General features: G+C 34.3%; 1 protein-coding gene and 2 long non-coding RNA genes across 12 annotated transcripts; 2 read left to right on the top strand and 1 right to left on the bottom strand.

Moving 5' to 3' along the window:
• Nucleotides 1–1,542: 1,542 nt before the first annotated feature.
• Nucleotides 1,543–3,217, top strand: LOC147481150 (uncharacterized). Its single transcript, XR_015205307.1, has 3 exons — nucleotides 1,543–1,682; nucleotides 1,767–1,827; nucleotides 3,102–3,217. It is a non-coding gene; the product is annotated as an uncharacterized LOC147481150 (long non-coding RNA).
• A 354-nt stretch (nucleotides 3,218–3,571) lies between these two features.
• Nucleotides 3,572–4,718, top strand: LOC147481149 (uncharacterized). Its single transcript, XR_015207024.1, has 3 exons — nucleotides 3,572–3,659; nucleotides 4,213–4,280; nucleotides 4,361–4,718. It is a non-coding gene; the product is annotated as an uncharacterized LOC147481149 (long non-coding RNA).
• A 9,360-nt stretch (nucleotides 4,719–14,078) lies between these two features.
• LOC147481148 (uncharacterized) lies at nucleotides 14,079–20,103 on the bottom strand. Of its 10 annotated transcripts, none has more exons than XM_086575748.1 (17): nucleotides 19,706–20,103; nucleotides 19,238–19,331; nucleotides 19,005–19,149; nucleotides 18,804–18,922; nucleotides 18,644–18,664; nucleotides 17,534–17,679; nucleotides 17,349–17,440; nucleotides 16,941–17,270; nucleotides 16,668–16,789; nucleotides 16,456–16,505; nucleotides 16,289–16,353; nucleotides 16,076–16,141; nucleotides 15,826–15,924; nucleotides 15,640–15,717; nucleotides 14,767–14,919; nucleotides 14,568–14,643; nucleotides 14,079–14,197 (listed from the first exon to the last, which is right to left on the bottom strand). In XM_086575748.1, the coding sequence occupies exons 1-8, from the start codon at nucleotides 19,821–19,823 to the stop codon at nucleotides 17,088–17,090; spliced, it is 918 nt and encodes a 305-aa protein (XP_086431874.1). In that variant the 5' UTR covers nucleotides 19,824–20,103; the 3' UTR covers nucleotides 14,079–14,197; nucleotides 14,568–14,643; nucleotides 14,767–14,919; nucleotides 15,640–15,717; nucleotides 15,826–15,924; nucleotides 16,076–16,141; nucleotides 16,289–16,353; nucleotides 16,456–16,505; nucleotides 16,668–16,789; nucleotides 16,941–17,087. The 10 variants fall into 10 exon arrangements, with proteins under 10 accessions (XP_086431874.1, XP_086431870.1, XP_086431871.1 ...); XM_086575744.1 differs by having other exon boundaries at nucleotides 15,640–15,722; nucleotides 16,668–16,751; XM_086575745.1 differs by having other exon boundaries at nucleotides 15,640–15,722; nucleotides 15,837–15,924; nucleotides 16,668–16,751.
• Between the last annotated feature and the right edge of the window lie 1,305 nt (nucleotides 20,104–21,408).

Genomic DNA, 21,408 nt, shown 5'->3' with positions numbered 1-21,408 from the left:
GCTGTGGATGACACTATGACACTATGACATCGAGTCAGTTTAGCATGTAATGGTCGAAATTGTAACATTAGTCAACTTTACAGAAATTGAAATTTTAATCAGTCGCAGTTTCCAAAGGGAAATTATAGAGTAACACAAGGTGTGACACTTGCAATATAACACAATCCACTTTAAAATAAGCCACCTGTAATTTTACCCATTCAACTTGCAAGAGTGGTAAATAATTTTTTTTTTTTAAAAAAAAATTTCAATCATCACCAACGCCATTACGCCAGTGCCACTACAAACCATCAATGCTGGCGACTTTTATACTTCTAGTCTCCGTTTTCATCACTGGGCGGTAGTAGTGGCTTGAGGTCTTGATGCAGACAGTTGTGTACTGACTTACTGGTAGTGGTGGCTCGAGTGCATCTTCCTCTTCACAAGTATTTTCTTTTTTCTCCTGTGTACCGGTTATTCTTGTAAAAGGTTTCCCAATCCACGTGGTGTAACCATACTAGTTTGTGTTACACTAGAACGACTCTTTTTCAAATTTTCCTGGGACAATTATATGTCGCTTCAGACTTTCAGATTTAATATTAAGTATGAATTGATTATGGAAAAAAAAAATGTATTATAAGATTTTATAACAGGTCTGCAGCATTTTTTTCTCGGTACAGAAAGCTCTAGATTAGGTAATTTTTTGACTAATGAACTTGAATCTTTTAGCCACCAAACTGGTGCTGATAAATTGATAATTACCTTGAGTTTGACCCCCAAAGGCCAAAAAACTTTACTATGGAACGTATGCTATCTGATACTCTGAACATTTAAAGTCTTGCAACAGAAGTATTATCACCCATGTATCCTCTTCTTTTCTATAGATCAAGTGGAGGTCTTCGTAATAATCATGATGACATAAAAATTTGCTATTGAGAGTTAGAACTTAGAAGGTGATATAGGCTGTGTGTTTTTTGTTTTCAATGATAAATTTATGTGTTGAAAACATAAGAAAAAAATAGAATGGAAATTAAATTTTGGTATTGTATTTTTGGTAAATTGGGAAAAAAAAAACCAATTAATGGAATACGAGAGATTTAAAAGGCCTTACGGTATCAAAGCCCAGCCCAAGCTCAACAATCACCGTTGGCAGTTTCAAAATAACAAAAGTCGCAATTAACACCAAAGCAAAATAGAAAGAATGTATTTAGAAACTAAACTCTTTTTAGAACCTTCCTTATTTTACTTTCTTCCTTGTATAAATAAATGAGGGCTTCTTCAGTGCGCCAAATGTACCAAAACTCTTGGTGCGCATGATTATCAGCCACATATTTTAAGGGCAAAACCGGAAACGACCGGAACAACAAGTTTTTGCTATAAGCGCAAAAGAATGGATTTTTCCTTTCGCGTCTCGTTCTAAAATCGAAAAAAAAGTTGGGAGATATTAAAAGAAGAAGGGCTTTATTTTTCATATTTTCTCATCAACAAAATCACAATTTGAAGAAAAAAATGGAAAGAAAAAAGAAAACAAATGCCAGTACTTGTCAGCCACATCACCCAAGATGTCTAGTTTCACTTCTTCTTCAAGCATTGCACTAAAAGCTTCACTCTGTCATTCCCATTCCCATTCCACCACTTTTTCTTCTCTCAAATGTCTCCGTTCTTCTTCTTCTTCTTCTTCTTTATTCCTCGAATCACCCGAGGTTGGTTATTACAATCTTACCTCTCATTTCCACTTCTCTTTATTTCTCAGTTTTAAGTACTGACTGTTTTGGTTTGTTTTGCAGACGCTTCAGAGAAGAAGATCACTAACTCATTCAGTTGGTGGTGGTGGAGCTGTTGTGACTTGTGAGTGCTCCGACTTTCTTTGCATCAAATCCTAATAAGTTGAAAAGTGCCAGAGAATATATGAAAGAGCTTCTCAAGTCAACATTTTCACACCCCATCATGCTACTTCCAACTCTTTACTTGTTTCTTTTCTTTGTTTTAGTTTTGATTGGAATTTAATTTTGAATACAATATAGTGATTTTAGGAATTTTATCTAGTGAGTTATATTGCGGCATGTATGCATTTGGGATTGTCGAGAAACTGCCTTATAAGATGGATGGTCTTCATCCCTTTTTGGTGTTATACAAAAATTTCTGATTTCTAGATTTTATGTTTAAATTGGGTAGATAAATTTGTTATGCTGCATTACATTTAATTGCAATACCCATAATTGTTTACTAAGTGGAGATTGGAATGTTGAATGTCACTCAAATGAATCTTCATATCAAAATCTAGTCCAATTTGTAATATTATTATATTAACACTTGGTTGTGGTTGTAGAATATCTCGTATGGCAGTTATGTTTATTTCAAATATTGTTTGAAGTAGACCTAAAATTGTTTTTTAGTGTTTTTGTGCACCCAAAGGTGTTGATGCATGTATTTAATGTAAGTAGCACAGCTGGTTCGGCCTTGGGTTTGCTCCCCAATGGTCACTAGTTTGATTCCCCTCAGGGCCATTGGCGAGGCAGTACTCTGTCGAATGTTTAACCAGGGCCCCGGGATTAGTCGAGGTGTGCATAAGATGACCAAACACTTTCGGTTAGCAAAAAAAAAAAAAAAATGTATGTATTTAATGTAAGTAGATAACCATAAAAATGGTACACACATGGTGCTCCAAACTTGTGTATGGTGTTTTTTAATACATCTTTTAGTTGTAACGAATATTTCTAAGCTTACAATATTTCTATAGATTCCACACAACACAATGTGCCTACAGTTGTTGATATTTACCTTTTTGTAAATGTTCTACGGTTCTAAAAAGGAAGTTTCATTATGCTATTTAAATCTAAAAAGACATCTATTTGCAAGTGGCTACTATCTTCAAAGATTGCTCAACGTATATTGGGCTCTTTACGTAGCCTTTAGACGTAACATCTTGTTATATCTATGTCTAAATGTTAGGATCATGTCATTGCACTTGAGAAAGTAGTATGGAAGGTTATAGGCTTATAGCTGTTTTGCATGTTTATTTACAGAGGCCTTTATTGTATAGACTACGCATATCAATACATCGATAGGAAAAGTGAAGAGTTTGTTTTAGTTAATTATGAGCCTATGTTAATACTTAATAGGTTCGCTTGGGATGGCATGATGCTGGTACTTATGATAAAACTGTTGAAGAGTGGCCAAGAAGGTGGAGCCATTGGGAGTTTGAGAAATAGAATTGAAACATGCAGGTAATGCAGGTAACAGTTCTTATCTATGCAAAGCCTTAGCCTTATCTTTGGTGATTATGTGGCTTACTCAAATCTATCACAGTGTCTTGTAAATGCATTAAAGCTTCCTCAACCTATCAAGGAAAATTATTTAGGAGTCACTTATGCACTTATTTTTCAGTTGGCGATCTTTCTACGGCTATGTAGGTCTTTCCTAAAATATTCCTTTTTTTTTTACTTATCATATCCTTTTGATTAAATAGCGTGCATTATGTTGAAAGTAAAGAATGTATGTTGATACTATTGGAATCAACAAAAGTAGTTGTTGTATACTTCTAATTGCTTGGCAACCTTGCTTATAAAAACAACTCATTGATAACTCTCAGGAGGCTGGAGGCCCCAAAATTCCCATGAAGTATGGAAGAGTGGATATTTCTGGACCTGATCAGTGCCCATAAGAAGGGAGGCTTCCAAGTAATTTGTTGTGCATATTTCGAATATTTGCTTGTTAGATGGTGATAATAGAGGGTTCCTGCTTTTTTGAAGTTTCTTTTAAAGTAACCATTGACATATGCAACAGTATACAAATTTATGTGTCCGTTAGTTTCAGAAAAAGCTCTTAAACTTTGGACTTTGGAGCATCCTACTCAAGACCAATTGGAAACGAGTGGAGAGTCCCCAAGATCATAACCTATATATATTACGACTTCTTTTATTTACTTAATCATATACTAGAGACATAGTACCTGTGGCAAGTATTGTATTCTTCTCAATCGGAGAAGAACCTAGTTTGATTTGATAAGGGTTTGTTAAAGACATGAAATCCTTATCTTAAATCCTATGTTAAGAATTTGCTAATTTATTTTATCATAGCAACTTCCTACCTTTGAAATTTTCATCAGTTGGTTATTTTGATCATAAATAGTAATTTGTTTATTTTGATACTTTCCAACACTTTATTTGGATCCATCACTATTCCGTATTAATATACTATGAACCTGACATGTGGAGCTTTGTTTTGTTTTAGATGTGAGGCCTCCTTCGCCTGCTGGCCATGTACGTGATGTCTTCTATATTACAGGATTGAGTGACAAGGTTATACTCATCATGATACTAAAATATTCTCACTCTCTTACCCACTTCATGGATCTGAAAGTTTGTTGTTTGACTTGTAGGAAATAGTTGTTTTGTCTAGTGCACACACATTGGGAAAGTCTAGATGAGAGCATAGTGGTTAGAGCAAGCCAGAAACAAAGTACATTGTTGGTCATCAGATCATCCTTCTAAATTTGTAACAGTGTCTTACGCTCTTACTTTGATTGTTAAACTGATGACCTGTGATTTCCACGGTTCTTTGCTGCTGCACAAATAATTTAGACACTCATTGAGAAGAAAACAGTATCGCGATGTTTTATTTAAGATTATTAAATTGGTGTAGGTTAAGTCTACAAACTAAACGATTTGATCTTGTTAGTCTCATACTATGTTTGTATGTTTGTATGTAACAATATGATTAATGGCACTATGGACATTTTTTTTCAGTTGTTTGGAATGGAAGAGAACCAGTTGTTGTGAGTGAAGCAAGTTTGGATTTTATTTGCATGCATAAAGTAGGTGGATATTGCTTCTCTTGGCCCTTTAGAATCTTTGAGATGTTAGTTACTACTTTACCTCTTGGATGGTATTGTATATATATATATATATATATATGTTTTGGTTTTTAGAATATGAAAAGTTATATATCTTGATAGAGTTGATCAATGAGAATTGTGTTGTTTTAATTTTTAGGTTATGATAGGTTGTATGTGTTTTAAATGTCGAAAATGCAGAGGAGACTCTGTTCGGATTTTATATGATGATTTATCGTTGATTTATATTAATTAATTTTGAATGTAGTTCTATTAACGCCTTGTAATCTTTCTTTGATCCTGAGGCGTTGTAGTAAAGTCATTGCATTCATTTGGGAAGTTTTATTCTTGCATCCTAAAAGTAGGTGTAATATGTTTATAACTACTCAACTTTGGTTAGATATTTTCTTTTGGTAAAGATAATGCATGTGTCTTATATTCACTTTGGATAATGTTGTAATTGGATCTTTAGCTCAAAAGGGAGAGCACTTGGAATTTGAGTGTATCTAATCTGTATTCCAAGATATGGTGGTTCAATTCCACCAAGGTCTTTGCAGATATTTTCTTAGTTTGGTACTTCAAAACTTATTTTTAGTGTTGGACAAGTATTGAAATGCAAAGCACGTATATGTACTTTGGTATGTGTGGTCTTTTAAATCTTGGAAAATTAGGTTGCATGGTGGTAGGTGAAAATGAAGAAATCTATTAGTCTTTAGAGAAGAAAACCCATGTTGTGGTAGATACGACTATACATAAGACATTTTCCAGCACCAACATGGATCTATATGCCATTTGGAATGACATATACCATTATTATGCCACTTAAAATGACATAAATATAACTTGTTTCAATTAATTTTTGGTATCATGTTTCTTATTTTTTTGTATGACAAAAAATAGGCATAATAACATCGTATGTCATTCTACATGACTTATTTGCCATATGTAGCATTTCCCTCGTTTAATCAATATATGTCATTTGCAATTACATATATTTTTACTATGCCAATTGAAATGATATACCATTTGGAATGACATGTACCATTATTATGTCACTTAGAATGACATAAATATAGCTTGTTTCAATTAATTTTTGGCATCATGTTTCTTATTTTTTTGTATGACAAAAAATATGCATAATAACATCGTATGTCATTCTACATGACTTATTTGCCATATGCTTATAAAAATGACATGTAGCATTTTCCTCGTTTAATCAATATGTCATTTGTAATTACATATACCTTTACTATGCCAACTGAAATGATATACCATTTGGAATGACATATACCATTATTATGCCACTTAGAATGACATAAATATAGCTTGTTTCAATTAATTTTTGGCATCATGTCTCTTCTTTTTTTGTATGACAAAAAATAGGCATAATAACATCATATGTCATTTTACATGTTATTTGTCATATCTTATAAAAGTGACATGTAACATTTCCCCTCGTTTAATCAATATGTCATTTGCAATTACATATACATTTATTGTGCTTGAAATGATATACCATTTGGAATGACATATACCATTATTATGCCACTTAGAATGACATAAATATAGCTTGTTTCAATTAATTTTGGCATCATGTCTCTTATTTTTTGTATGACAAAAATAGGCATAATAACATTGTATGTCATTCTACATGACTTATTTGCCATATTTATAAAAGTGACATGTAGCATTTCCCTCGTTTAATCAATATGTCATTTGCAATTACATATACCTTTATTATGGCAATTGAAATGATATACCATTTGGAATGATATACCATTATTATGCCACTTAGAATGACATAAATATAGCTTGTTTCAATTAATTTTTGGCATCATGTATGACAAAAATAGGCATATATAACATCATATGTCATTTTACATGACTTATTTGTCATATGCTTATAAAAGTGAATGTAACATTTCCCTCGTTTAATCAATATGTCATTTGCAATTACATATACATTTATCATGCTTGAAATGATATACCATTTGGAATGACATATACCATTATTATGCCACTTAGAATGACATAAATATAGCTTGTTTCAATTAATTTTTGGCATCATGTCTCTTATTTTTTTGTATGACAAAAAATAGGCATAATAACATTGTATGTCATTCTACATGACTTATTTGCCATATGCTTATAAAAGTGACATGTAGCATTTCCTCGTTTAATCAATATGTCATTTGCAATTACATATACCTTTATTATGGCAATTGAAATGATATACCATTTGGAATGACATACCATTATTATGCCACTTAGAATGACATAAATATATATAAATATAGTTTGGCATCATGTCTTATTTTTTTGTATGACAAAAAATAGGCATAATAACATCGTATGTCGTTCTACATGACTTATTTGTCATATGCTTATAAAAGTGACATGTAGCATAGGATTTTTTCCTAGTTTAATCAATATGTCATTTGCAATTACATATACCTTTACCATGCCAATTGAAATAATATACCATTTGGAATAACATAAATATATATAAATATAGTTTGGCATCATGTCTCTTATTTTTTGTATGACAAAAATAGGCATAATAACATCGTATGGTAAAGGATAGGATTTATGTTATTTTTTGTAGCATAGGATTTATTTCCTAGTTTAATAAATATGTCATTTGCAATTACATATATCTTTACTATGCCAATTGAAATGATATACCATTTGGAATGACATAAATATAAATATAGTTTGGCATTATGCCTTTTATTTTTTTGTATATGACACAAAAAATAGGCATAATAATTTATTAAGTCATTTTCAATGACTTATTTGCAATATGCTTATAAAAATTATGTGCATACATAGGCCTTTTTCCAAGTTTAAACAATGTCATTTGCATTTACATATATCTTTATTATGCCAGCTAAAGTTACATAAGTACGACTTGTTGCAAACACCACATGAAATTTTGCCTCATATGACTCCAAATTGTTTGTGCATGACACAAAAATACGCATAATATATTGTATATAATTCTCAATATCATTTCAAATGACATTATACTTTATTATGCCAGTCAGAATAACATACAATTTTATTTTCTAAAACTACTAGCCGTCACATCAAATTTGGTCCCATTTGACTCTACATTGTTTTTACATAACACAAAACGTAGAATAATGTTGTAGCTAGCCCCTCCTTTCAATAGAAAAATGATCTGGACATTAAGAAGTTTTGGCGCCTAGGCATTAAGCCTGTAATTCCTCCCTAGAGTTCAAAATTTGAGCATCATATTCAATAGCCATTTTTTTGCTATCATCGGTCACAAAGTATGAACAGATATATATAACCACATTCAACTTGTATTCCTTCAACAATGTAAAGGCTTCCTTCGACAATGTAAAGGTTATTCTTGGAGCTTTTCCCTTCTTTGAACGTGTTATCATGCCCTTTCGGCCCACCTTACTCATTGACATCAACTATTAAACTTTTGCCTTCATAGTTGTTATTTGCACTAGATCAGCCACATTTGCTAGTCATTGTCTTCAACACGCAACACTGTAAGGCAAAATGCAACATGCATATAAATACCACAAATGTAAATAAAAATGACAAAATCTAATACATAAAAGCATGGATTACATCAGCTGCAAGATCATTACATGATGAGAAGGGATATAGCCACTCCCAAAACATACAAAGTCATATGTCGTCCTACAAGTTGAATTAAAGGCTGGTAATAACATGGGAGAGAGGTCCAACAATACCTCTGTTGACATAAACTTCAGCTTGATAACAAAAGCTTTAATAGTCTTAATTGACCTGGGTTTGTACGAGCTGCTGCCACCTGAATGTATCAAATTTGATTTAGTAATGTAGAATACGGATGTAAATCTGAATTTGAAATAGGAAAGTAGAAGCCTCACAAACCTAGCTTGATACCCCAACAATTAATCCTTGTGCGGAACAACAGATGTGATTGTCCCATTCCAAGCCAAGTCGTTCGTCTTTGAACCACCTTGCCTTACTAACTCAGCACCAATGTTCTCAACAGGTCTTCTAACTCAACCAAAGAAACAAATCACAAAATTATCAACCACAGGATCCTACCATTTATTGCATCTCGTTATAAGTTTGTGCATAAAGATAAACCATATATAATTAGTCAATTGATTGAATCTCTCAAGCAAACAAATAACAACTAGACGAATACTATGCAAACTCTTTGAAAACAACAAAGAAACAATGAGAAACACACATATATGGATGCTCAATTGACATTGCTTCCGCAACAGTTAGCACCATCTTATCTGCCACATGTTCCTAATAGTATTATGAACATGGTAAAATCTCATGTCACTTTAAATATCATGTTTGCCGAATGTTTATTAAAATGGCATACGTAAACTTTTTTAAACATCTAAGTTCAATCCATATGCCATTTGGAACGTCATATACTTTTATTATGCCAGTTAGAAGGACATAAGTACAGCTTATTTCAACAAATATTGATTCCATCATATAAAATGTTACAAATAGTTCATATTTGTAATTATGACATTAAAACTTCATTCAATAAGTCGATAGTTAAAGAAATTCCATCATGTCAAATCAATCAAATTCATTCAAAGGTAAGTTAAAGAAACTTCATAAGAATCATTATGCATAGTCATGATTTTGATAGCCCATCCTTGTACTAAAGAAGAAGACTAAAAAAAATTGCATTCCGTTTGTATAGATGCAATTTTCGGTGCTATAAAATGTGATCCTCACCGAGATACGACACAATTCACCTCATCTATATGTTTATGCTTTTGTAACTAGTTTAGTGTAACTAACTACTCAATCAAACCACAACACTACCTAGAAAGACTACTAAAAAGAGTACTACGGTATCTTCTAGTATAGGCTCTAGAGACATTGACTTAGTTATACACAAATGAAGACGCAATTACCTTAAGACCAGGGTGCCCATGCATTGACTGATCAATGACACAAACAATAAACAACTGTACTGAACTCAACAACACAAACAATTAACTCAAACAAAAACCAATAATCAATACACTACTAAAATTATAACTAGTTCGTTAAGTAGTGTTCACAATTGATTGTCTCATTTCAATTAAATTTTAAATAAATGTTAATAAAATTGAGTACCTATTGTTGATGTTAGGTGTAGCTTGCAACATTTTTGGCTTCACAGCTACATAAGCTCCACAATTTTTGACCTTCAATCTCTGGCTTCTTATGATCTGAAACATGAAACAATACGACATATATTTTTTTACCAATAATCCAATAATCACCCTAACAAAAAGAGCAAATCATTAGAGGCAAACACCAACAAAAGAACTTTTCCAATGTGAAATTTTTTGATGAAACTATATCGGTAATATTGAGATTCTATTTTGTAGTGTGTCCAACTCAATCGGACTAGAACCATCATGGATCTGTAATTCCTCATGAAGCCCACACACTCGCTACAAAAGAAACAACTTTACCCGACAGACAATAACTGTCGCCAAAAATATTACCCGACAACCAAAAATTGCCGCTCGACCGTCAGAAAATGCTCGGTCAGCATAGGCTTCCGACAGTTATTAACGATCAGAACAGGCCGTCGGGGTTGATGATCTATGCTAACGGTTATTTCCACTATTTTGGACCGTCAGATATTGACTGCTTGCTGTCAACCGTTGGCTATATACATCTTTGTCACTAGTCAGTCCGGATAGGATAAGTGTTATAGGCCATGTATAACATGTATCCTAACCATGTATCTGTTGGCTAATTCTTTCAAGTATCCCAATCCCAACATTACATTCTTTCCCCTCCAATTACATCCTTGCAGGTTCCCACTCAAATGCTACAAGCTCCAATATATTCATAAAGAAACAATTAGAACAACAAAATGCTAAAATTAAAAGTACCTTGCTAAAAAACATTGAATAGTTTGTGACTTGCATAACTACAATAATCTTGCCTAACATGATTGTTCAAAGAAGAAACAAGACTCCAAACTAAGATAAGAACAATATCGGGGCAAAATTTAAATTTAAGACCTAACAAAAAATGTAAGACTGAACAAACATCCCTTAATATATTGCTAAAGCTATTCCCAATAACTTACAAGGAATGGTTTTACTAAAACCAACATTTACAAAGTATGAAATTAAATCTAAGAGCACTCACCCTATTTCACATAGCAACCATCAGAATGTACATTTCAAATTTCTGTACGGAGAAAAAAGACAGAAAATGAAGTTGTTAACACCCCTACCGAAAAGCTTTGATAATAGTATAATATTGATCCTACAAAAGCATCCACACCTTTTCTCCTTAACAAAATGAGCCCTTTGCAAGAAGCTTGTATCCAAGAATGTTCTCTATTGCAAGGTTGATAAGGATGGCAATAACCCCAGTTAGCAGGCCAATAAGGAAAGCCAATGTCCATTTTAGGAAAATATATTGCATAACTTCGATTTTTGATCGACTCCTCCAATCATGCTTGAAAAGTTCTCATTGATCCTGCATCTAGGACATTAGAAAAAAAAAAAAATCATTATTCATGGCAGAAAGAAAAGTTGCACATAAGCAGAGAAGCTCAGATGCTGATCTTTAGTAAGGAACAAAGGTATTGTATCTGTTTTTCTGATATAAAAATGCAAAGAATCAAAGCTGTGTAGAACATATGCATGTAACATTTTCTTCAATGATTGACAGTATGCCTTTTTATATTGTTACTATCTTTTATTTATGTTGTTGGGATATCTGCTTTGCATCAAAAATACATTTTGTCCTCTTAAGAGTCAATGAATTTCATTAGAATAGAGTACTAAAAGTGGTGTCCTGAATCCTTAAAAACAAAGAAATAAATCACGGTTGGAAAGCTCACCCTAATGGTAACAAATTCTGGAGACGCGCGCTCAACTTTTGCGCTTCCCCATTCTTCTTTTGCCACTACCTTGACTAAATAGGTTGTCAGGTATAAATCTCCTCAGCCGATAACTCCCAGAGGAATCAGTTCATGTTTCCTCATAATAACCTTTTGATTCTGATCGGGCTTCCACAAAAACACCTTCCTTTGGCTGGCCAGAGAGTAGTGAAATAGTACCCATAGCACTGGAAAAAATTCACACCATATAAGGAGTTTACTTTTGAAGATTGTAGTTAAAATAGTTTTCATTGTCCTTATAAAGGAAACAAGAAGTGAAATACGCATATGAACTACTAATACTATGGTGATTTATTGCAGCATTGAGCCAAAAGTCATAACGATCACTAACAACCTTTCCTGACTTATTGCAGTTTGGAGCCAAAATTCACATTGATCACCAATATGTGAAGACAATTTAAAAACAATTAGGTGCAAATCATAGACCAGTTTGTTTATTACTGTTGACATATATAAGCCTCTAATATATTAATAGAATTGACCCTTCACATAAGTTCGAGCTTATAGAGAAATTGGCAATTTAACATGGTATCAGAGCCACTGGTTTCTGAGAGGTCTCGGGTTCAACTCCTACCAGGTGAAGATGTCCAGTCTTTCTACTTATGTATTTCCAAATATGTCCTCACTGGGAGAGTGTTGACATATATGAGTCTCTAATATATTAATAGAATTGACCTTTCACATAAGTTCGAGCTTATAGAGAAATTGGCAATTTAACAATTACCAATACCACTTTAGTTTTCAACCCATGCAATCTTTAAAACGTCTCCATATTTGATAATTTTTATATAATAGATATGTTATATAGCTATTACCCTACAAAAATAAATTATAATGAAAACAACGGTGACATTGCTATAACCCTTCTCTTTAGCCTTGCATTTTATCTCCTATTGACAAGACGACATTAAATGCAAAGCATTAATTTTTTAGACATCAGATCTAAGTTTTTTACTTTAACACCACTCTACATATAGATATTATTGAACTAGAGGGAAGCTATACACCGACAAACCTGTAAGCAACATGAGTAGCCTGGAAAACGACCTCTTTCGACTCACCAGAGCCAAGTTCTATCACATGTGCTGAAGGTGAGAACGAATATTCCTACATCATAATATAAAAATAAAAGTTAGCAGAGTTTGGTATAATATCATTTGCTTAGGCGCTTAGCTTTTACAAAGTAGCTTATGGAACCCTTTCCTAAAAAATATAAGGCGTAATAACTTTGACCACATCATCCAAAAGAAAATAAAATTCCCTTAACCGACAGGGCATGGCAATTATTTGACACGCACTAACCAACATATATATGAATGTAACCAATCATATGGAAAAGAATATATATGAATGTAATCACAAGTTTAATTATAATAAAAAAGGGGTAGGGACCTCTCTAAAATCCTCGCCTTCTTGGTAAAAAAAAAAAAAAACAAATAAATTTGTTCTATACACAACAACACCATCTCTTTTGAAGAGATCAACCCCTAGCAGATATATGAAATCGGGTAAGCCATAGCCCTATAGTCTACCTCCTCAAGACTCAAACGAGCCACAAGGCTTTCATTAAAAAACTATGCCTACTCAAGACGTTGTCCCCGTTACGTTCAATATAACCGATGCTCCTTACACTGGGCCAATAACATTGAATATAGCAGCCGGATTATATAAGATCTGATTTTGAACAAGTGGATAATTACTCCTTAAGGTCAAATCTACAGACTAGAATACTATGCTCAAGCTGGGTATGTTTATTACCTGTGTTCCAGTGTCAACATTCTTTATCTGTTTATGTTTGAACGTGATTATCAATATGTGGGTGTATTACTGTGTTAAGGTGTAGTATGTAAGTTGGTACATATTCTTATGCAAGTTGCCCACAACTTAATTATACTAATATACAAGTATGAGGAGAAAAGACCAAACATAGAACAGGCCAAACATCAATCATCTCTCTGTTCTCTCCATTTTCTTCATTTTGTAAAACTTCACTTATACTGAAAAGAGAATGATATGGATGGATGCACATATTTAAATACTGGTCATATGCTTTTGACCAGTGTGAGCAATCAGATGGGAATTACGGATGAACAGAGAATTAAATATAAAATGACAAGCACAAAGGGAAGAAGTATTCTAGTTTGCTTTATACTTGACAATTTTTTTAAAAACGCAAACTATTGACAATGCATTTTTTGTTCGGTGGGAAAGTTAATTTTAAAGATCAATATGGAATTAAACGAATAGAAGATACACATGAATTGTAATTTGGTCACAGAATCTAGTTATACTTGGAAGGTGGATGTAGGAAAAATACAATGGAGAAATTGAGACACTTACCAGTTTATTCAAGAGATGCAGCACTCTCATTTGAGCTTGGGGAAGTAACAAGTGCCAACTCCCAGCCTGCTCCACTAGCAGAATTGTAACCAGTAGAGGGGCATCAGCTGAGGGAGTAGCTACAGCAGCAAAAGAAATTTTAATTTAGTTGAGCTGCAGCTTGACTCATCCAAAATTTCAAATATTATGAGAAGAAACTTTAATGTAGTTGAGACTCGAGCAGACTTGCCAAGTCGAATTTAAGCCCAATGGTTTCAACGTGGTGACCAAGATATGGATATCACAAAAGGGCAAGGGAAAACTTATTTCCTCACTCAAGTAAAACCTATAGCGGGTTATAAGTATAATTACTCTTGCAACTTCCCCAAAATAATCTTTCAAATCTTTCTATATACCGTGTAACTTATTTATTTCTCTTCATCTTCTTTAGTTGAAATCTTAAGTTAATTGTAGATTTTGCACTATCAATAATAAGATGACAGAGATTACCAACTGGAACAATGGCAAGAGCAAAAGCATTTTTCTCATCAAGGTCCGAAGCATATGGAGTAGCATCATTCAATCCCTGGAAGCCATGTGATTTTCAGAATTTTCAGCAAGGATCACAAATTCCGACTAATATACAAATTGGTAACAGACAAGTATACAACCGTAAATCATGAAAGACGAAACTGGTTTGACTAGTTACCAATAGGTCAGGCGGTTCAGAAACCCAAGTTTGAATTTCCACTTCAACTGTTTCTGCTGGAGGGGAGATAGTGGGCGATGGTCTCCTCTTCTGAAGTTTTATTGTACTCAATGGCTAAGATCTTTTAGGAGCAGCAATTTTGTCAACAGAAACCTGCTTAATGATATGAAGAATCACAGATGAGGGGAGATTATTTTATTAAAAAATAAAAAATAAAAACATTGCAGAGCAGGGCAGTATGGCAAAGACTTCCTTATTGGACAGAAGATGGACTTGGGTGAGATACATAATAGGAATAGAGCATCAGTTAGTGACAAACTTCAACATTGACCAATCAAACCAGTAATTCTTAATCATAAGAAATTCCCACAAGTCAATATCCCCATGTTTTAATACTTCTACTCACAAGACCATTTTTTGTTATTAAAAAAAAAACATTTGCTAAGAGTTAAGACCATTTGTCCATTTGTTGACACCCATATCTGTCCAAACTCATCACCTCTGTGACGAACAAAGACAGCTAGCATGAACACCATGCAGATGAAATTATAAGTATTGCAAATGTTTCAAGCTGTATAGCCACAAGAAAATGACATCTCCATGTACAGCTGCAAGCAATTATCACCATGTTACTCTATTCTAATCAATAAAATGGAGATTTTACCCTCTGTTTCAGATATATTAATAAACATTTTCTTTTAAACGAAACGGTGTTTTTACAAATTAACATGATGTTACTAAGAGCCGATAAACAGGATTTCAATTTTTGGTCAGCAACAATTAAGGACGGTCAATTTTAAATTCGTATAATGATGACGCATTTATACATCTCAACAAGTTTTCCTGACATTTAAGAATAGTAATTGTCCCTACCTTATTACTGTGAACTGATGAGGCTCGTGGAGCATCTCTCACATACTCTTCCATAGCTGTTAAAAATGATGCTGGGGCCTGCACTGTTGATAAACAAAATAGTTTAGTAAGGTCTTGTATAATAGCAACAATAGCCTAAGCTGTTCACTTGTTCAGGTATCCGTTAAAAAAACATTCAAAAGGCACCAGTAGAAAACCAGAAATCTGTTCAATCTTGATAAACCTCTCTCCACGACCAAGATCGATGCTTTTGCATATTTCGTAAAACTCAGACAGTCTCTCCGCCTGGAACTCGAGGGGAAAAGAAAAGGAAATGTTACGAGGCTAAGACAGTTACATCATAACATAGAAGAGCCCATATAAGATATCTCCCTAGAGAAAAGAATACAAGGATATAGGAATTAACAATATAAATAAATATTATGACAAACGATACCTGCTGACCAGCCCTCCGGTATATATCAAGTGCTAATACAGCATCATGGCGTGGCATCTCAAAGAACTACCACAATCCCATTAAAGAAAGCATTAAATTGCAGAACGGCATACTAAACATCCATTACCAAATAATTGACCGCAGCACCACTAATAGCAGCATAGCATGCCACAATGAATTGCAAACTTTAAGTTTAAAGGGGAAGGACTATACCTTATCAACATTTTAACTGTACCATCACTAATAGCACTGTAAATTTTCTTGCTTTCTGCAGCAACCTATTTGACATTACCAAAAAGGACAAAAAGAACTGAATTTACATTTTGCAAGAATATCATCCTAGAGAAATAACAGAGATACATCACATGTTGGTCAACTACCATTGAAAGTGCTAGCTGAATAACAAAATTATAACCGCTGCTCCTTGTGGCTGCACATCAAAAATCATAAACAAATTTTAATCTTCCACTTATTTACTTGGAGAAATTATGTAGTTGTGTGAATCTATTAGGTTCTATATAGTTCTAAGACATGGAAGAAGTATTTAATTTGGTATCCTTTGACACTTGAATGGAAAATCGTCAATGTGTACCTGGCAACCAAGAACACGAAAAAGAAGCTGTTGCAAAGCTGGTATTTGCTCAAGTAACTCAGCAGTATCCAGATCCCTTGTTCTCTGGAGATAATATCCAAACCATACATCATCATGGACTACTACAGATAAGAATATGTATGGATTTAAACAAATGTAAAAGGAAGAGATGGGTTGTCAATGCAATACAAAAGGTTCGCAAGGTTTGAAAAAAGATTTGCATGCAGCCCAGTAATATATTATCAAGGAAATCAAATCATTTAGATTTCAAACCTTTGAAGCCTCAATATTGTAATCAACATCATCATACAGAGGCCCACCAATAAAGAAACCATCTGGTCCAGTTGTCGTTTCCAGCACTAATTCACCTTTCTGCAGACCCTCGATATACAATCCCGGCCGACCAAAAAGGACCGGCCCCTACAGATTGGAACTGTCGGGTAATCTTTCTCGAGTTTGTCGGGTAAAGTCATTTTTTTTTTTAGTGACTCTTGGACTCATATCATTCACTGAGAGCTCAGATCCTTGTGTAACAGATATTTGTGATGTCACTGAATCCTTCATAATATGTTGCTCAGTGTGTATAGAGGAAGCTTGCCAACCCTTGTTACCAACAGCAAGCTTGTAAGCATCACCTAGATCCATCAAATTGAACTTTGATTGACCCGGATTATTTGTTACCTGGTTCGTTTTCAAACCCTGCCCAGCTGTTGTAGGCAACACACAATCTGACAAAGATACTTGCCCAACATCAACACTTCCCAGAACATCAACTACAACAAAGCATACCATAGAAGAGAAAGGTCATAAAGGAACTTAAGATTGGAGAAGGAAAAAAAAATAGAGAAACAAAAAAATCCACTCACAAGTTTCTCCTGATACTTGAACCAAGTCTTTTTCTAAGCCTGATCTTGTTGCAACAAACAAACCAGTTTCTGATTTATAGACTCCTCCGCTCTCATTTGTAGATGTTCTTACAAGATTACCGGTACGGCGGTACCCATCACACCAGCTGAGATAAAACAATCGACACAACAGAGATGTCAAATAGGTAAACATAATATTTGAAAAAAGTAAAAGAAAACAATGAGATGAAATTTCAAAATACAAGTTCCCTGGATACTTCAACAACAATTTCCACAAATGTGATTGTGAGGGAACATCATCTAGTGAAATGAGATCCAACACTGCTGGAGTGTGGGACTTTTGCTCCAATTGTTGCCAGTTGAGCTCCTCCAAACCATGCCCAGTAGCCATACCAGAGGCTGAAGATGTCATATGATGCAGTTCACCAATATCATGTTGTTCATGATGAACTAAAAGTGACGGAGGTATGGTGTCCTAATCTATCAACTTATTTGGGACCAAAACCTCAACAGATGCATTGAGCAAAGTGTCTGAAACAATGGTGCGAGGCACTGGTTGAACAAACCGAGCAGCCATTTCTTTCTTGTGGCTGTTGATTTCACGACCAGAGTATTTGTCATCTGAGAGAGGAATTTCCGACTCAGAATCAGATGTAATCTTCAGCTTGCTGTTTCCAACACAAGATAAAGGATCAAATCCACAACTTGGGTGAGAATGTGCCACTGACCCTTCACCTATACAATCCATCAAAGAAGTTGAATTCACTATATCCCACTGAACCTGGTAAGGGACCATCACTTTCAGCAACCTTATAAGCAATTATTTTATTCTGAAGCAATTTGGGGGTATATGGCCTTGTGTCCCAAAACTCTTAAGCAACAGGAACAGTGTCTTTCACTTTCGATGAAGCAAGCATACGATGCTTAAGTAGCAGTTTCTTATCTACAAAACCTTCATGATCAATTACCAATTTACCCACCAATAACCTATATGTTTTAGAGTTGGATTTCTTTTCTGTGACAGATGAAAAGAGACAAGCTTCACACATTCCATGTACATCAGAAAGCTTAAAATGTTAAAAAGGAATCATCAATGGCAAAGTTAAGAACCTTATCAACTTTGGTTCCTTGCTTTTCCAGCATCCCGTCAAGTTGCACAAAAGGAAGATACAAACAAGAGAAAATTTCAATAAAATGATATTCAAACCAAGAAAGAAAATATGGGACGCAAAAGAATAAATTTATAACGATAAATGAAAAGATTGTAAACCTTTTCTGCTTGAACCACAGTTCTAGGTAATCCATCAAGAATGAACCTTTCTGACATGATGGCCTCTTCATTGCTTCATCGATTATTCCAACAACCAAGTCATCAGTAACAAGTTCTCCCTATAAACGAGCTCCACAATCAGGAATCGACAACAAATATAAACTTGTCTCATGACCAAAGAACACTTTGTAAAGTGTATACCTTCTCCATTGCTTCTTTCGCCTTAATTTCAAGAGGTGTTTTAGTAGAAACAACAGCTCTGAGCATATCGCCTGTAGCCAAGTGGCACAAACAACAGTCATCCTTGATAATAGGAGACTGGGTTCCTTTTCTGATCTGGGTGGACCTGTCAGTCAACTAATTTTTTATTAATAGGTTTATCATATGTATTTAAATAAATCTTTAATCTAAAATGATAAAAAAAATACACATACTTGACACCATAATCTGGAATGGAATTTTTTTTCCATGTGGACCAAAAACCAGAATGCTGACAATGGTATATAAACATTGCAACAACACGTTCACCTAATCATACAAATGTTTTATGTAATATTCGATGTTGTCACTCAATAAGACGATAAGGAATTATCCCCTTGATAATCTAGAAAAAATTGTTACAAACAATTGAAATCAATCCTACTCACTTTATAAAGCCTTAAAAGGCAGTAAAAGTTTTTAATACCTTTGAAAGTTTGAAACTCACATCCAAATTCTAAGCTACAAACACAGACAAAGTACGACTTTACAGCCAAAATTATAGTCAAATCAATCAATTAGGGGTATAATATAAATCAAAATAAAAAAATAAAAATAAAAATCATAATGTTTAAAGCCCCAAAATGAAATACCCATTCATCTCGCTCAAGAATCAGCAAAAACATTAAAAAAAAAATGTATACCGATGAGAATGAGACGCTTATCGGGTTTGGATTGACACTTGAGCCGACGAAAAAAATCGATCATTGTATTATCTACTGATGGCACGTTCTCCAAATCCACTGCGGTAGAGCTCGCCATTATTTTATTTTTTCTGTCTCTCTCTGTGAAGAACCCCCGGGATTGGAAAAATGAGGAGTTTTTTTGGGTTGGTGTAACCAAATATTGAAATTATACCTGCCTGCCAATTTGCAGACGTTGGTTTCAAAGCTTGAAATTAGCAAAAGCAGATCAAGTCTGGAACTGAAATCTTTAGTGGCGAGGTGGAGAGAGAAGATAGTAAACTTTATGACGGTCTCTAAATGTTTTAGTGGGAAATTGAAATTTGGGCGGCATACTTAAATTTTTCACCGAGGCGGGAAGAAAATGGTTAAGGGCTGTCAGTCACATCTTCTATCTAATCTATCTAACAAATAGAGAAGTGTGGGGCCAAAAGGACCTATCTAATGGTAGGTAATCATTCTTACCAAAATATGATTCGGTAGATCTAAGATCTAAGTGTGTGGAGAGTTTGTACAATTTTGTTAAGTGCAATCAATACCATGAAATCTATCCAAAAATCAGCCTAAATGTCAACAATTGCTGCTAGACTTATAAATTGTTCGGCTAAATTTATAAACCGGCATTGGGCCTCCAATTTTGACATGGTAGTGCACAATTGCCTGACCCAATTGATGCTATTGGGCTTATGAATAATGGGCAATTGGGATGGCCTTGCGCCGAAAGTGCGACAAGTTGTTGGGGTAGCGCCGCAGGCGCGTCGAGGTCTCGCGGGCCGTAGGCACGGGCATACCCTCGTAAACGTACAAAATAACGACTTTGGAAACAACCTGTGACAGGCACAACATGGTTTCCACTTTCCATAACCAAAATCGGTTCTTTTAACCAGATTGGGACCCGATCCCGGTTCAAACCACTAGTTCAACTAAAACTCTTATGGTTCTTTGTTAAAAAAAGTAGTAAACTATATATTTAATTAATGTTAACAAATATAAAATAAAAATAATTAATATTTGGGTTGAGTAAAAATCACCGAGTTGAACCGATTTTTTAACCGAGTTTAATGGCTTCTAACTTGAATCGAATAGTTCAAATTGGTGTTGAAACTGGTCTATGTTGAACCAAGGGTAGCTCCACTCTGCTTCATGCTTGAACTAGCCGAATCGTGAAAACCATGGGCACAAGCACTTTCGTACTAGAACAAATGCTACTAACCCTACACGACTTTGGTTCGATTAAGCTTGACGTGAAAATTATGAGTTGGCAAAAGATAGCTTCAATCATATTGTCAACCGTGCACTGAGTTGAAAGACTTGATGGGCATATCATAATTGATGTAGATCTCAACATTTATGCCAACTTGGTCTATTTGAAAACGATATTACTTAACCGGCTAGATGATTAAACATGATAAAACTTTAGGTTTGCATTAGAATCACATAACACTAAATCTTAATCTATATAATCTTAATCTTACTCTGTATAACTAATAACTTTACGTTGAGTAGATGCCTTATTTGAATTTTGATTCCCAGGGCATAAAGGATGTAAAACATGGGAATTAGCTAAGCTAAGCAATATTTCTCTAGAGATTGCTACAAACTTCGAGTCAAATGTAATAAATCACATTACATACACTAAATTGGTGTTGCTATCCTCAGTTAGT

Source organism: Coptis chinensis, chromosome 8 (genome assembly GCF_015680905.1).
Source record: "Coptis chinensis isolate HL-2020 chromosome 8, ASM1568090v1, whole genome shotgun sequence".
Lineage (NCBI taxonomy): Eukaryota > Viridiplantae > Streptophyta > Magnoliopsida > Ranunculales > Ranunculaceae > Coptis > Coptis chinensis.
The sequence above is the reverse complement of the archived record's forward strand: the minus strand, read 5'-3'. Positions and strand labels throughout refer to the sequence as shown.

Bases quoted from the DNA above. Each gene is read 5' to 3' on its own strand.
- LOC147481148 (XM_086575743.1), bottom strand. From the start codon at position 19,823: ATGGCGAGCTCTACCGCAGTGGATTTGGAGAACGTGCCATCAGTAGAT. The intron at 18,665-18,803 runs GTTTACAATCTT...ATGCTGGAAAAG, and splicing joins CTGTGGTTCAAGCAGAAAAG to CAAGGAACCAAAGTTGATAA. The intron at 17,680-18,643 runs GTTCTTAACTTT...GTTTTATCTCAG, and splicing joins AAGGAACCAAAGTTGATAAG to CTGGTGTGATGGGTACCGCC.